The sequence below is a fragment of the Primulina eburnea genome, chromosome 1 (genome assembly GCF_022965805.1).
Source record: "Primulina eburnea isolate SZY01 chromosome 1, ASM2296580v1, whole genome shotgun sequence".
NCBI classification, from domain to species: Eukaryota; Viridiplantae; Streptophyta; class Magnoliopsida; order Lamiales; family Gesneriaceae; genus Primulina; species Primulina eburnea.
The window spans coordinates 56,367,155-56,382,752 of record NC_133101.1 but is presented as its reverse complement, the minus strand read 5'-3'; the positions used below and the strand labels follow the sequence as shown (position 1 = coordinate 56,382,752).

General features: G+C 35.1%; 1 protein-coding gene and 1 long non-coding RNA gene across 2 annotated transcripts; both read left to right on the top strand.

Moving 5' to 3' along the window:
- Positions 1 to 584: 584 nt before the first annotated feature.
- Positions 585 to 3,177, top strand: LOC140832467 (uncharacterized). The gene is made up of 2 exons (XM_073196511.1): positions 585 to 1,891; positions 2,632 to 3,177. The coding sequence occupies exon 1, from the start codon at positions 1,198 to 1,200 to the stop codon at positions 1,684 to 1,686; it is 489 nt and encodes a 162-aa protein (XP_073052612.1). The 5' UTR covers positions 585 to 1,197; the 3' UTR covers positions 1,687 to 1,891; positions 2,632 to 3,177.
- Positions 3,178 to 8,704: 5,527 nt separating this feature from the next.
- On the top strand, positions 8,705 to 9,427 carry LOC140812792 (uncharacterized). Its single transcript, XR_012113752.1, has 2 exons — positions 8,705 to 8,889; positions 8,976 to 9,427. It is a non-coding gene; the product is annotated as an uncharacterized lncRNA (long non-coding RNA).
- The last annotated feature ends 6,171 nt before the right edge of the window (positions 9,428 to 15,598 follow it).

The window sequence follows — 15,598 nt, the reverse complement described above, 5'->3', positions numbered from 1 at the left end:
GTTGTAAGATGATTAAGTATTTGGTTTCCGCTGTTTAACTGTTGGTATTAAGTTTAATGTTGCATGTTTATTAGTCTGTTTAGTAGTGGCTCGGATAAGAACGCTACACATACCGTTTACCTTTCTATTTTATTCATTAAGTTATATAATACAATGTTAATGTACCAATCAGACCATATTCAAGATTTCGCATAAATATATTTTGGCTAACATCACTGATAAATATGAAACAACCAAAAACATTTTCAATAAACACAACATTGGAGAATACGAACTGAAAAATATAATGGATTATTTTTAAATTTTTCTCAAACCATTCAAATTCAATTCAATTTCAATTTCAATTTCGAATTCCATACAAATTCCAGCCTAATAACATAAATGACCAATTATTGATGAATGTAACAATAAAATTAAAGTAAAAACTTGTGTAAGACGGTTTATGAGTCGTATTTTGTGAGACATATATCTTATTTGGGTCATCCATGAAAAAATATTATTTTTTATTATGAATATCGATAGAATTGACCCGTCTCACAAATAAATATTCCTAAAACCGTCTAACAATATTCCTACTTTAAAATTAATATTAGCGCCTCAGACCATATAATGAACAAATGTGTTCCGCCGTAGATTTCTCTCCCCATCTCTCTCTACTGCTCATTCATTTATCTCTTTCGTTCATCTGTTACTGAGAATTGGTTTGGAGGAAAACAAATGAAGGGAGAAATTTTCTCAAATCCCGAATGTTGAATTGGAGTGGGTTTCTCAATGTAAACTTCCAACCCTTTTGTTGATCAATTCAGTTCCCGTAATTTGAAGAAGAAATCGCCGTCTGCGGATGGATCAGAATCTGGATCTCTATGTTAATTCTTGAAACCACGTGAAATTGAGGAGCCCCATTTCAATTCAATCACGAATTGTTGTTTATTGATTCGTCTGCGTTGTGATGCTCTGACTCTCCTGTACAACAGTTTTAACTTCAATGAAATCGCCGTTTGGGGTCCAGGTTTTGGATACTTTATGTTAATTCTTCGAGATCACGTGAAAGTTGCGAGATCCAATTGATCGGAATTCCTAGTTACAAACCCTAGAATTAACCCTTTCTTCTTGTTAATTTTTCTATGCGAGTTGGGCGTAAAGAAGCATTCTTTATCTGAAAGACATAAGATTGACGGATTGACGTTGATTGATTGCATGGAGTCCCCATTGTTGACTTTGTTTGTTGCGTCTTTGGGGCTTTTCTTTTGTTATTTTACCATCATTGTGGAATCTCAACAGTTTCTGAATCCCCCGCCGGGAATTTCTCCGCCACCTCCACCTCCACCTCCTCCTCCATCACCGCCGCCTCCACCTCCACCTTCTCCCCCGCCTCCACCTCCACCTCCACCACCGCCTCCACCACCGCCTCCCTTTTCATCTTCTCCTCCACCGCCATTTCAATCACCACCACCTCCTTCGCCATCTCCTCATCCTCCTAACTCGCCACCCAATGCAACCTTGGAACATACCAACCACCATAAATCCCATAGGAACTTGAGACCGCCTCAGAGGAAAAAGAATCTCAACACGGGGGAGAAAATTGGGTTGATGTTTGTAGTGGTTGCAGGAATCCTGCAAGTGTGTGTGGTGGCATTCTTGTTGGTCAGTAGAAGGCAACTTTTGAAGGCCGAAAAGGGCTATTGACGGATAAAGAACAATGCATCTGGATACCAAATCTTACCATATGCAATTCTTAAACCGTTTCAATACATTTTCTTGACCAGAGCTTACTTCATTGGCTATGAAATTCGTTACTATGAGTATTGGGCAAATGTGAGGCGTTTCATCAATATAATCGAGGATCCTGGATTTTTGGTGGTTGATTCTTGGCATACAACTTCGTAAATTGGTAACTCTTGATCGACAATTGACAGTGTTTTTGTTGATATTTTATTGTTTGATTCATTTCTTTTGTTGGTTAACATAGCTTATGGATTGAAGTTGAAGATGTGTATACTTTTTCTCAGGAATTGTATTGTGTATTTGTGCTTGAATAATGAATACAATTGACTTCAGTTCTAATTTTCATAGATTTGGTGCTTTTACACTTCTACGTTTTCACTTGCTAATTGGTCGCAGCTTCTTGCATATACTGATTGAATGATATGGTCGCTTATCCATAATAATATATATGTGGAGCCATGCTTACCAGTTTCTTGAGGGGTGTTCACAACATGTGTTTTGTAATAGTAGAATGTGATGCATAATACTCAATATAACAGAGGATGTAACTCTTAGTTTTATGAAAGATTTGTGCTGCTTTTCATCCTCATTTGTAAATTGTTTTGATAATCAAATGTGAAATTTTTATATGGAAGTTTCAAAATCATGAAATTGTTGTTTGATATTTTTCCAGTATTTTTTTAGCTTGGAAATAATTAATTCCTGCCTGCTTGTATAATGTCTCACATATGTTTCCAAGATTATTGTTGATGCTTCATCCTTGCTTTCTATTAAATTTCTTTATAAATGGGAAGCAAAGTTTGTCCAGAAATGTTGACGACGAATGGTTACCATATTTAAGATGACAAAACTTTTATCTTACAAAAGTTAGAAGACCATTTCAATTGATGAGGTGGCATCATCTAGGCTTGCTCCTGAGGAGGACAGTTAGCTTGAGGCAAATAAGATTCTGGAAAATATGGTTATATTCTTGTTTAAGCCCGGAACGATTCCTGCATAATGAACTCTTGGATGATACATGTCACTGTACAGACAACTTCAGAGCCACAAGAAATAAAAGCAAATCGTGCCACCTTTCTTCTGAGGCAAATCACACAGCCCTAACCTCTCCAGATTCTTGCCTCTGGCAATTTCTCGTTTTATTTCGTTTTCCATGTTCTTGGAGAGATGATTTTGGGAAAATGTTTTTGTTTGAATTGGATGAACTTTTCAAATGATTCTTGAGTATCCTATTTATAGGGTGAGTTATTTATGGTAAATTCTTGGACATCAGAATTCATAACCTGCATAATCCACCTGTATGATCGTTGATCCTGATGTCTTCTTGGCCATTGGGGTCGTGATTTGGCTCCTTATGTTTTCTTTTGGGGTTCTCTCAGGGGTTTATTTTGGCTAAGTAATGATTTATAATATGTCGGATTTATGATTAACCAAAAGTACTGTTGTCCAACTAAAAAAATGTGAATGTTTTGACATTGTTCCGTTGTCCGCCGTGAGATTTCAAAGATCTGAGTCGGATTCAATAAATTTGTCTGCTAAAATATAAATCTACCTCTTTTCATTAATAAGAGTTTTTCGAAACGTTATGACTTCATTTCTATTTGATTTTTTTTTAGTTTGAAAATGTCCTAACTTTTGATGGTAACAAGCATCGTCGAGTTGTTTCAGGGTTCAACAATTATTTGTATATATTTACAAGCTTCTAGCTGGATGTCATGAAGTCAAGCATAACAACAAAGATTTAAGTTGAACCGCACTAATCTATGCATCCTAAAGTCAAGTTACATTTCAAGCGTTATGTGTGTTATTATTATTATAATAACAGGAGTTGCATAAATTTGACAAAAATATAAATATAACACAAATTTTAATTAAACGATGAGAAAAAATTTCGAAATTAAATCTTCATTTTGAATAAGATTTGAAATTTATATCAAGATCATTAAAAGAAAAATTACACTAGCGATGTCTTTGAGCCATCATGCAACTTATCTCTTCATGATCATAGAGCACAAGATTTGGATAAAGTTATACTCACATCGAGAAAAAAAGATTGTTGCATGATAGACTTGTAAATGGACAATATATTATATCATTTCATTTGAATTGGATATATTTAAAATCTGATTTCTTTCTATCAAAGAATCCGATGGACAGTTGATTCTCGCTTAATACACTTTGAATAGTTGAGATTTGAAATTTATTACAACACCTTTGAGCGTTGGACATGATGGCTTAAAACGAAAAAAAGAAGAAGGAAAGATGCTGCTGTTTTCCCTAGCTCATCGAATTCTGAGAGTTGTGGGTAATCATGAGCTGGATACATATTTTGAGGGAGGCTTAACCACGTGACAACCCCGAATCCTAGGCGGTAACTCACGAAGCAGAGATAAATATCATCAATACATTAATTTGCACAAGTTCTATTTCTTGATTTATTTGTTATATTTTCATTGCAAAGCTAACATTGACAGGCGTGTTCAATGAATTCTATGTAGAAGTCAAAGCGAGAAGGTGGTGTTTTTCCTTTTCTTTGCATAAGAAAGTGTTTCCTCCCGCTGTGATGTCTGCTTTCTTATTCTCACCAGTGAATTGTGCTTATGGTTATTTAAATATGATATTGGATTTTTGGTTCTCAGTTCTCGAGATCTTTTTCTGTATCTCTTTAAACAAGAGGGTATACACTTTGCTGCTTGATTACACTGAAAGATGCGACAATTTGTGATGTCTAATAAAGCTGGATTAATAACAAACAGCATGGAGTATCTAAGCTGTTTTGCCACAGTGTGTCTATGTTATTTCTGTATTTCACAACAAGATCTCGCTCGGCGGTTCTTGCTGTTAATCTTAGTTTAGTTAGCGTTGAGTATATTCTAATATAAGTGATTAAGGGTGATTGAGTCTGAACGCTAATTATTCTATAGAAACACTAAACTTAAATTTGAAATTCTTTTGTTTACCAATGGCCCTGCTGCTTTTGCGTCCTTGGATAAGTGCATGTTGTCCAAACTTCAATTTTCTTATTAAATTATCCTGTTTATGACTTCAACTAACGTGCTTTCCAAGTAATTTGAGCTTATATCTTCTGCCAATCAGTTTGCTCAAACTTTTGTGGTTGTCTTAATTTAACATCATGCATCAAGTCTTTTTCATAATAGTTTTTCTTTTTTTTTTCTTTATTTTTTTGGTATCAGAGAATGCAATGCCTGAAGAAGAAATTTTATTTCCATTTCCCAGATTATGTTGATTTGATTATCTGGAAGGTGTATAATCAACTGTTACATAAACTTAAGCACCCTGCGGTATAATATTTTGTTTGTTTGTTTTTGTATCTAAATGGTTTTCTTTCTGTTTATTTTTCATGCTTTACTCCATGTTTGAAATCCAATAAATTTTATTGGACATGTGAAATTCCATAGACCACCGTCATCTGTTGATCAAATTTGGTTGTGTGGATGATGGGGTAAGTTGTTTTTTATCAATCAAACATAGAAAATACTTCCTTTTTTTTATTCATAAAGAATCGGCGTTTTGATCTATATACTCATATATTTGGATATTTTGTTCGATTCTGATATATGTGTTTTGGTTTCACACAGCTCCGATGTGGTCTGCAGTTGTTTTTAAGTTGACGCTTTCTTTGTTTTGCATGCATGTTTCCGAGCAGTATTTATGTTGTAACGTCCCAAAAATTTAAAGGTCCACGTGAACCATGAACAAATATTAAGGTTCAACATAGGTTACCCATGAACAAATATTAAGATTTTTACCGAATAAGAAATCTAAAATCTTGATATGGGAGTTCTAGAATTCTATGGGTTATAAGCGAAGATGATTTATTAGAGATAGTCTAAGGCTACCATGTGATAATTTATTAAGTTTTATATGCTAGAATTAATTAGGTATTAAGGATGCGTAAGAAAGACATATTCGTTTAAATGAGGAAAATCCAAGGTTTTAGACCTCAAATTTATTGCAATTGGGAAGATAATAGTTTAAATATGTAATTGGTGCTAGAATGATTTTATTATTTAGGTAGAAGAAGATTGATATTGTATATTTTGGGTGTTATGGATTAACGTTACTCGAGAATTTAGATTTGCAACAATTTTATATTGGTGATGTACTTGTAATTAGTTAAGTTACGAAAGTTTGGTGCCGTAAGATAAAGATTCGATTCAAGGATCTTAGGCTAATATTATTATGGGGTTGAGATAAGGTTTAACTTTCAATTGTATTATCGAGAATAGAAGTCGATCAGTAATTTTTGGTGCTTAAGTTTCTCAAGTTGAATTGCATAAATGTTAATATAATATGTCAATAAACATCCTGAGTATAGTGTAAGAAAGTAAGACGCAATAAAATTCAGACTGTCATTTCTAATATTGGGAAATTTAAGAAAAGTTGAAATTTGAGGTTATAGAAAAATGAAACTAGGTTACCATGGGTAGTTATAAGTTGAGTTTCGCAAACAAAGATTTAGAAGGTAGAGTTTATTAGAATTGAGGAGATGTAAGAACAACTTAACACTTATTTTATCAGAGTAGCGCAGCGGAAACATGGACTATTGAGATTCTAAAATTAAGATTCTAAACTTTTTGTTTGTCGAGGGTTAGCGAATTTCGGGGACGAAATTCAATTTAAGGGGGGAAGATTGTAACGTCCCAAAAATTTAAAGGTCCGCGTGAACCACGTGCATATAAATTTTTAAATTTCTTTGGTATTTTATTAAATTGTTTTAAAGCCTAAAATGCATGTTTCTTTCATTAATTTATGTTTAATTATTTTTATGCATTTTATGCGTAATTCATGCATGGTGGATTTAATTCATGAAAATTTAAAAGTTCACGCATTAGGGTTTCTAGGTGCATGTCACGTTCGAACGAGGATCGGAGACCGGAGAATTTTCAGGAAAATTATTTTATTTCACGATTTATTTTTATAAATTAAGTTGAAGCGTTTTAATTATATTTTTCAAAAAATGAGATTTTATTGGGTATTTTTATCCTTAGGATTTTATTTTATCCGGTACGTAAATTTTATCGTATCGGGGGACTTTTTGAAGGTTCGGTTAATATTTTTAAAATCTTTCCAAAACGAAATAGTTTTCCGGAGTATGTTTGGATTTATTGGGCACTTAAATATCTTTTTAAAACCTTTAAATAACATATAGGGCCCATTTATTTAATATTAAACCATATATTTATCACCTAAATTAATATTTAACCTAACCCTTTCCCCACCAACAGCCGACACCTCCTCCCTCAGCTTTTTCCATCGGTTTCATCATTTCACAGCTGAAGGAACCATCGGCCAAGCTCTATTCTTGAAAGAAAATTGCTCTCCGGCACTCGTTCTTCGTTTCCCTCGCGACTACATCATCAAGGCACGCATTGTATCATTATTTCTGCATCATTCACGTTATTATATGCTGTCATGTGTGAATTATTTATGTTTGGCTCGGTATTTTCATGACAAATTCTCATGGCTTCGGTTTTCATGATTTAAGCTTGCATCTTCTTGGCATCTCACGTTTTTTTTGTCTTTTGATGTAAAGGGGACTGCCGATGGGTGCTGAGTGCTGTTAAGGTCGGGATTAAGATGTCTAAGGGCTGGGGTTGAGGTGTGTTAAATTCTAGTAGAAGAATGATCAAGAGTAAGCGGGATCGAAAGTTTGAGGAGTAGATCGGTTGTGAGGTGTTAGGAGTTTCAATCCATGTTTTTCTGCTACACCAGCTGTGCGAGGGCTGAACCAAGCCTTGGATCAGGCCGTGCTGGGTCTGAGACCCGGTTTAGAGAGGCTTGACCGCTGCTGGAACCGCCCCCAAGGCCGGGCGATCGAGTGCAATTTCGAGGGACTAGGACTCGGGTGATGGGTGGTGTTGTTTCTCGGCTCTCAGCAGGTTGTAGCCTGCATGTAGCTGGGGCCTTGAGTCTAGTGGGTCCAGCAGGGTCCTAGGGTGGGCTAGGGGAGGGTGGTTCATGGCTAGATCCGTGGGCTGAAGGCTAGGAACGCATTTATGGATAGTGCTAGAATTTAGGCTCGAAGGGAAGCTGCTGGAAAATTCCAGCAGCTGTTGAGGCTGTCTTCGTGAGTCTATGAGGGCTGGAACGTGGAGTTTTGGGGCTGATAGGGCGTGTTTTGGGCATGGTATAAGTTTGGTATAATTCGATTAAGTTTCGAGTCGATTCGGGTTAAAATCTGGACCCCGCTCCAAGTTTTAAAACAATTCGGTTAAGTTATGAATTGGGCTCGAGTTTACGTCTAGGAATGATTTTAAAAATGTTTTGGGATATTTTTAGGAGTTTGGTAAGCTTCAGATCAAAATAATGAGTTTTGGAATTATTCGGGATTTAATCGCCGCACGAAATGTTAATTAAAGGAATAATGGAAACGTCTAGATTTAAGCTTAATAAAATTATGAGAAATTATATTTAAGCTCACATCATTATTTGAAGTCTGTTTTTAATTTTGGAATTTTATGCTAAGGTTTGATTTAATTCGGGATTAAAGCACATTATTATGTTATATTTAAGGATTAATTTAAAGGTCATCGATTTAAGCCAAATAAAAATATGGGAAAATTTTTGTAGGCTTAAATAATTATTTGGGATGTGTTAGAGTCAATGGAATTAAGAAAATGTCAAAGAAGTGAAAATTTACGTCTATGGGCAAAATGGTAATTTTTGGGTTTCCAGGGGAAAAATAGTCATTTTTCACCCGAGGTGATATTTTGGTCCTGGCAGCGCCCTGAGCACATATTATCATGTTTTAAATGTTTATGCATCATGTTTACGATTTTTACGTAATTATGATGAATACGTTGCGTGCTTGGTTTAAAGGAAAAATTATGTATATGCATGCTTTTATTAAGTGATGAATATGATGACACGTTTGAAAGAAGTGAATTAGTTGTGACTAACACGATGACACGATGATATGATTGGAGATTTCGTGAGGGAGAAGGCTCCAGAGGGAGCCCGTTTACGGGAGAAGGCCCCAGAGGGAGCCCGACGATCGTATTTCCATTGACATGATATGATGACATGATAGGCTCGGGCTCAGTTGACGGGTGAGAGTGTCGCTGATGACCCCCGCCGTCGGGTACCGCGGTTACACGTAGATGGATCCATCGACTGACATGATGACATGATGATACGAAAGTCACAGCTAATGAACGGAATTCAAATTAAGATTTTAACACGTATATGCTGATACGATGATACATGCTATTACCACGTTTTAACAGGTCACAGTTACGCATACAATATGATAACATGATTAGACACGTTTTGACACGATATGATTTTACACGACACGTTTACGTTATGATTTTAAGTTCATGAAATATATGTTGAGTATGATATTTTTCACTGCTGTGTGCTATGTATATGTACTTGTTATTCCTGATACAGGCGTGTTGAGTCTTTAGACTCACTAGGCGTGTGTGATGCAGGTGAGTTTCATGATGAGGAGACTTGAGGTGCCGAACTCTGAGTAGGCAGAACTGGTGGGGTGACACGACCCGAGGACCACATGTTTTCCGCATTACGATTTATGAGATTGAGAGGAGATGAATATTTTCAAACGTTGATGATTTTAAGTTTTTATTCGTTCACGTATACGTATGATTCTGGATAAGTTTATGATTATGAATTAAGTTTGGTTATTTTAAATTGCGCTATTTTTACGGGCAGATAATTACGATTATTTTAAATGTTATTTCGAAAATACGAACTTTTATAAATAAAAAAAAATTATTCCGCACTTTTTAAAACGAGTGAGACGTTACATATGTTGTTGCTGCTGAATTGGATTCAAGTCTTAATGAGTCTTGCTTATATGTATATGAAGTCTTTTTAACAATGTAAGAGTAGATATTCTAATATTGAAACTATGGTTTTAATTTTGCCAAGCAGGGTATTGATGTATCAGAAGATGCATTACCAGATAAATTTGATCCAACAAGGATACTTTAAAAGTGATATGCATGTCTCATTTTTAGGGTTTTTGGTTTTGTAAACTAAACTCGGATAAAAAGTTTGTGGATTATGACTACTTTCTTTGAATAGCTTGGAGATTATGACACATTTTGTTTGAATTGTAGTGCTTCTTGATCAGTTGAACTTCCACTATTTTTGAATTGGTGTCTTCGTAAGGTTACTCAATTATTTAAATTAATTAAACAATTGATGATTTTAATACAATAGACAATGATTTTGTAAATTGATTATTTAAAAAAGACAACGATTTTAGAACAATGTAAAAACAATGTGTAATTGTAAAACACAGTGGTTATAAATTGTTTTAGATATGATGTGTAACACAACCAAGACAACAATTTTTACCTCTTGTGTAACTATTGCCTTCCAATTCAAAAGAAAACGGTTTAAATCCCTTGTGAAACTGTAGTCTATCATGTTAAAAGACAACAATTTAAAATCGTTGAGAAATCATTGTCTTTTGTCGTCTATCATGTTATAAGACAACAATTTAAAATCGCTGTGAAATCATTGTCTTTTGTCTTAAAAAACAACAGTTTAAAATTTTTGTCTTTGACCGTATTTGCAACAACACAAGCTTCAAGATTAGTTTTTTTCCGCATAGACAACGGATTTTATATACTTTTTTTTATGAGCAATTTTCTTGTAGTTTCATTTGACAACGGTGGAGAAAGTGGTCAAATTTTTGTCTGATTTTGACCCAGACCAACAAGCCGGGACTGCTGAGCAATCGATTAACATATCAGAACTGTACCATACTTCCACCATATCCACCTTCCTCACCTCATCACAATCTCATAGGAAAATTCGAGGAAATTTCTCCAATTCTTCCAAAGTTTGACACTACAACTGAATTGTCCATAGAAGCCACGAGGATGATGTGGAAGCTTATCAGCTCTCTTATGCAGATGGCTTTTGTTAGTTGTCCTACACCGGTTGGATAAAATATATGTGAGTTACATATATAGACTTGGACAATCTTCCTTCCTTGAGCTAGTTTTTGGGGTTGAGTTAGGTCCAAGTCTCAATCTTAACATAAGTCACAATCTTAATATGGCATTAGAGCTCATATTCCTCCATTATATGTTGGACTTTCCATAGTTGAGTCACTTATTATGCCCATAATTTGCTCATTTGTAAAATTTACGCTCCATATGTTCATTCATGGGCGTGAGGGGGTGTGTAGTTGTCTCGCATCGGTTGGATAAAATAAATAAGAGTTACATATATGGACTTGGACAATCATTCCCTCTCGAGCTAGCTTTTGGAGTTAAGTTAGGTTCAAGTCTCAATCTTAACATAAATCCCAAGTTGCTTTGGAAAAATCATCCACAATTGCAAGAAGATATTTCTCACCGTTATGTGTAGGAGCATGGCAAGGACCCCAGATATCAACATGAATAAGCTCAAAATAGCAAGAAGACTTAGATGAGCTCATTGAAGGAAATTGAAGTCTCGTTTGCTTAGATATGTGACAAATGGAACAATGAGGAAGACTTACAGATTTCTGCATAAATGGAAGCAATTGCATTCTAGATACAGACATGTGTCCTAAACGTTTATGCCAAACAAAATTTTCATCAGAAACATTGACCACTAAACCGTTATTATGAACATAATTATTACAAACAGAATCAAGAGATTGAACGAAAGGTACTAGGCTGAGATTTGAGCTGGAAAAGAATCTTTTGTCAAAGAGATAAAGTCCATTGAATTCTTTACCAGTCCTCATTAATCTCCAAGTCTTGAAGTCCTGAAACAAGAAAAAGTGGGGGTAAAGTGTAACAAAACAATTGTGATCCTTGGACCTTGGGAAACTTGGATATTGAAAGTAGGTTGAAGTTAAAATCTGGCATATGCAATACGTGGTCAAGAGTGATGGAATCAGTGAGTAAAACAGATCATATCCTACTGACATTAGCATTGCTACCATTTGGAAATCTTACAGACCTAGGAAAAGTTACTATAGATTCAGAGTTGCGCAATATACCATATTCACCAACCATATGCGCATTTGTACCAATATCAATTATCCATTGGATAATTCGAATTAGCAGGTATACCTGCGATGTTCACAACTGGTTAAGCTGGAGATTGAACTTCGTACGTTCCCAGCATCTTTAAAATTTTGGCATACTGAGCTGGTGTGAAGATTGAACTAGTGGAAGTACTGATGACTTCTGTGTTATTCATGGGCGAAGTCTCTGCTAGAACAACATCAGTTAAGTTACCATACGACTTCTGATTTCTAGGAATATCCTTGTAGACTCTTCCATTCTGTCCCTTTCTATTGTTGTTAGCTTTGTAAAGCTTGTGACCCGGAGGATATCCAACAAGTTTGTAACGAAATTCCTTGGTGTGACCATTCCAGTGACAATAGTCACATGTTAATGTATCTCTTTTTGATTATTTAGCTTGTCTTATACAGAGAAAAGGGTTGTTGATGGCAATTCAATCGTAGACAGTGACCTATCCGATTCCTCTTGGGATATAATTGAGAATGCTTGACCTACAGAAGGCAGAGGGCTCATGATCAAGATTTGGCTTTGAATTTGGGCATAACTGTCATTGAGTCCCATAAAAATTGCAGAAGCTTTTGTTGCTGGTCATGTGCAATGTATTGTCTTGCAGTATCATATTCACACGACATAAATACAACCAATGATGAATATTCATTCCGCAACTGCTTCAACCTACAATATTAACTCGATACACTGTTGCTAGCCTACGTCAACCGTCCAATTTCTCGGTGCAGAGCAAAAATACGCGAGCCATTATCTTTATCGTATTGGTCTTTGATATCATTCCAATCAGCAGATGCATCAAGTACGTAAACAATTCCCCCAAAAATTTCTTTTGAAACTAAATTCATGATCCATGACAACACTAACGCATTGCATCTCTCCCATTGATGCAAAGTTGGTTGTACAAGAGTAGGCTTCTTACACGTACCATCGATGAATCCAATCTTATTTTTAGCATGTAATGCGATTAGCATTGCTCAACTCCACACTCCATAATTGTCAGCTACTGTCAAGTGATCATTAACAAGGCACATACCAGGAGTATCAGATGGATGAATGTAGAGTAGATCATTGAAGCCAATGTTAACTGCCATTGAAGATACTCATAGATTGACAAATCTCGATTGAAGCTCCAAGCAAGATGAATTGAAATTACGGGTGCATAGATTCTCAAATCTGTATTATTTCAAAGCAACAATTTGAAAAAATATCAAACGAACAATTCAAAGAAGGATCAGAAATCTTCTCTCTGATATCATGTTAAGATGTACAAGAACTTCATCGAAAATGAAAGAGCTTCATTATTCGGCTTACATTATAAATAAAAGAGGTACCAAAATTGCATTAAAAAGGGAAAAAAAAGGTCCATTTATACTGAACTAAAAGGAAAAGGCGTATTTCACTAAAAACGTGCTTTGTGTATCCCTTATCTTGTTGAATGAAGTTATCTCTCTTAAAAAGACTATGGCCTCATTTTTTGACAAGATAGTTGAAACATACCGTACTTCTACTACTTCAAAATTTGCGGAAAAATTAAAAATTTTCTTAAACATAAAATTTCATACGGTCGTCACTTGTTATTTAACTTAATAATATTAAAATCAACATTCCCAACTAATATTTTCCAACAAAGTACTTATTTCAAATCATCTCACATCCAACATAAAAACATAATATTTTAAAGTTTTCATAAAACATAAACATAGTGGTCCTCGGGTTTAGCCTTCCGCTCAGTCCAAGCCTGCCCCTTGGTCGCCACCTCCTGTCTCCTCATCAACATACTCACCTGCATCGATCAAGTCTAGTGAGTCTAAAGACTCAACACGTATAAACTGGGAATAACGAGTATTACATAATAAAACCACATACAACTTCAAAATATAACATATATACTTGAAACTTAAAACTTTGCGTAATAAACTTGAACTCTTAATAAACTTAAACTTTCATAATAACTTTGAACTCTCATAAACTTCTTTGAACTTGAACATACATAAGTTGAAACTTGAACTTGCATAATAACTTGAACTTTCATAAACTTGAGCTTTGCATAAACTTTGAACATACATGCATACATAATATGACGTGCCATCACATAAACTTTTCTTTAAACATGCTTTCATACTTCAACATACTTAACTTCATCATTTTGCGTAGAGGATGTTTCAAAGCAAGTGACCCTTAACATAATAAATATCTGATCAGAAAAACCACAGTACTGGGCTGACAGGGACGTATCCACTGTCACATACATAAGATCCCTGTTCATAATTTAACAGGCCAGTTGATCCACGTTCATAATTTAACGCTTCACAACCACGATCTAACCCGTTCATAATTTAACGGGCGGATTGGTCCCCGTTCATAATTTAACGCTTTCCAATCCTTAACTTTCTTTGGTCACAAGACATTTAGCATACCTCAAAAACTTCAAATATTTTCTTTGCACGTCATACATACTTACTTGGCGTCGAGGGATTCGTTGGATGTCAATCGGGTCGTTGCTGCAACATACTAACATGAATTCATAACTTAACTTGTACAACTTAAACGTAAATGTCATGCTTAATCCCAAGCTAAATAAATTCTTAGAACATTCTATAATTTCCCATGACATAACCCTGTAAAACATCATATTAAACCATGGTATAAAACCTCAAATCAAACCTTAAATAATAAAAAAATATACCTAAAATCTGAAGGTACACGGACCCCGTCCCTAGGTCCGTATCATGGTCCGTGTCCGTGCGCTTAAAAATTGTTGTGATGAAATAAGAAGGCACGGACCCCGTGCCTGCCTCTGTGTCTGGGTCCGTGTCCGCTCTGTTCGACGAATTATTTTATGAAAATTTTTCGACATATCTATTCTCCCAATTAACACATAATGCATCAAGATTCATCACTATGAGACCATTCTAGGACACCATAACAATGAACTAAACTTTTATAATCACCTTACAATTCATACGACCCAAAATACTGTCATTTATATTAAAGTTTATTTCTTACGACTTCTTAATAATTCAAGCTCTTAACGACATGAATCAAAACCTCAAAAATACTCTAAACATCATTACTAACTTTCTTATATGCAGCAACGATCACCCGTCGATCTCCAACAAAGCCTGCAACATAAAAACTTCAAGAACATATTAAAATTCATAACTTTCTTGAAACACGATTTGAGCAGTCATACTAAAAACATCATAACTCACTCGTTTTTAATCCAAATAACTCGAATTTTATATCAAATCGAACGTATCGAAAAGATCTACGTTTTTGTAGTTAAAAGTTTTCTCAAAATCTTTACTGAAAAATCGCAGTATTTTTCAGAATAACAAAAACGTTTCTAAAAAAATGCAGTTTGAGCAGTCCTACGGAAAACATCATAACTCACTCGTTTTTAATCCAAATAACTCGAATTTTATATCAAATCGAACGTATCGAAAAGATCTACGTTTTTGTAGTTAAAAGTTTTCTCAAAATCTTTACTGAAAAATCGCAGTATTTTTTCAGAACAACAAAAACGTGAATTTGGTGATCCAAAATTGTTTCAAACTTGATCTAGACGTGATTGCTCAAACTTCTACGCATCGCACATATAATTTTCGCATAAATAACAACACAACACATAATATGACATGATCGATGCAGCAAGAACAGAATATACGTGCCTTTTGATATTTTAAAAATACCGTAACGATGATACCGAAGCGGAGACGAAGCGAGGCTTGATCCGGGACGAACGTGACTCGATTTTCTTGAAATAAACTTAATGAAATATTGTTGGAAATTTCAGAGGGAGAGGCAGCTGCTATGTGCTCAAGAACCCTCAATTTTCTTTC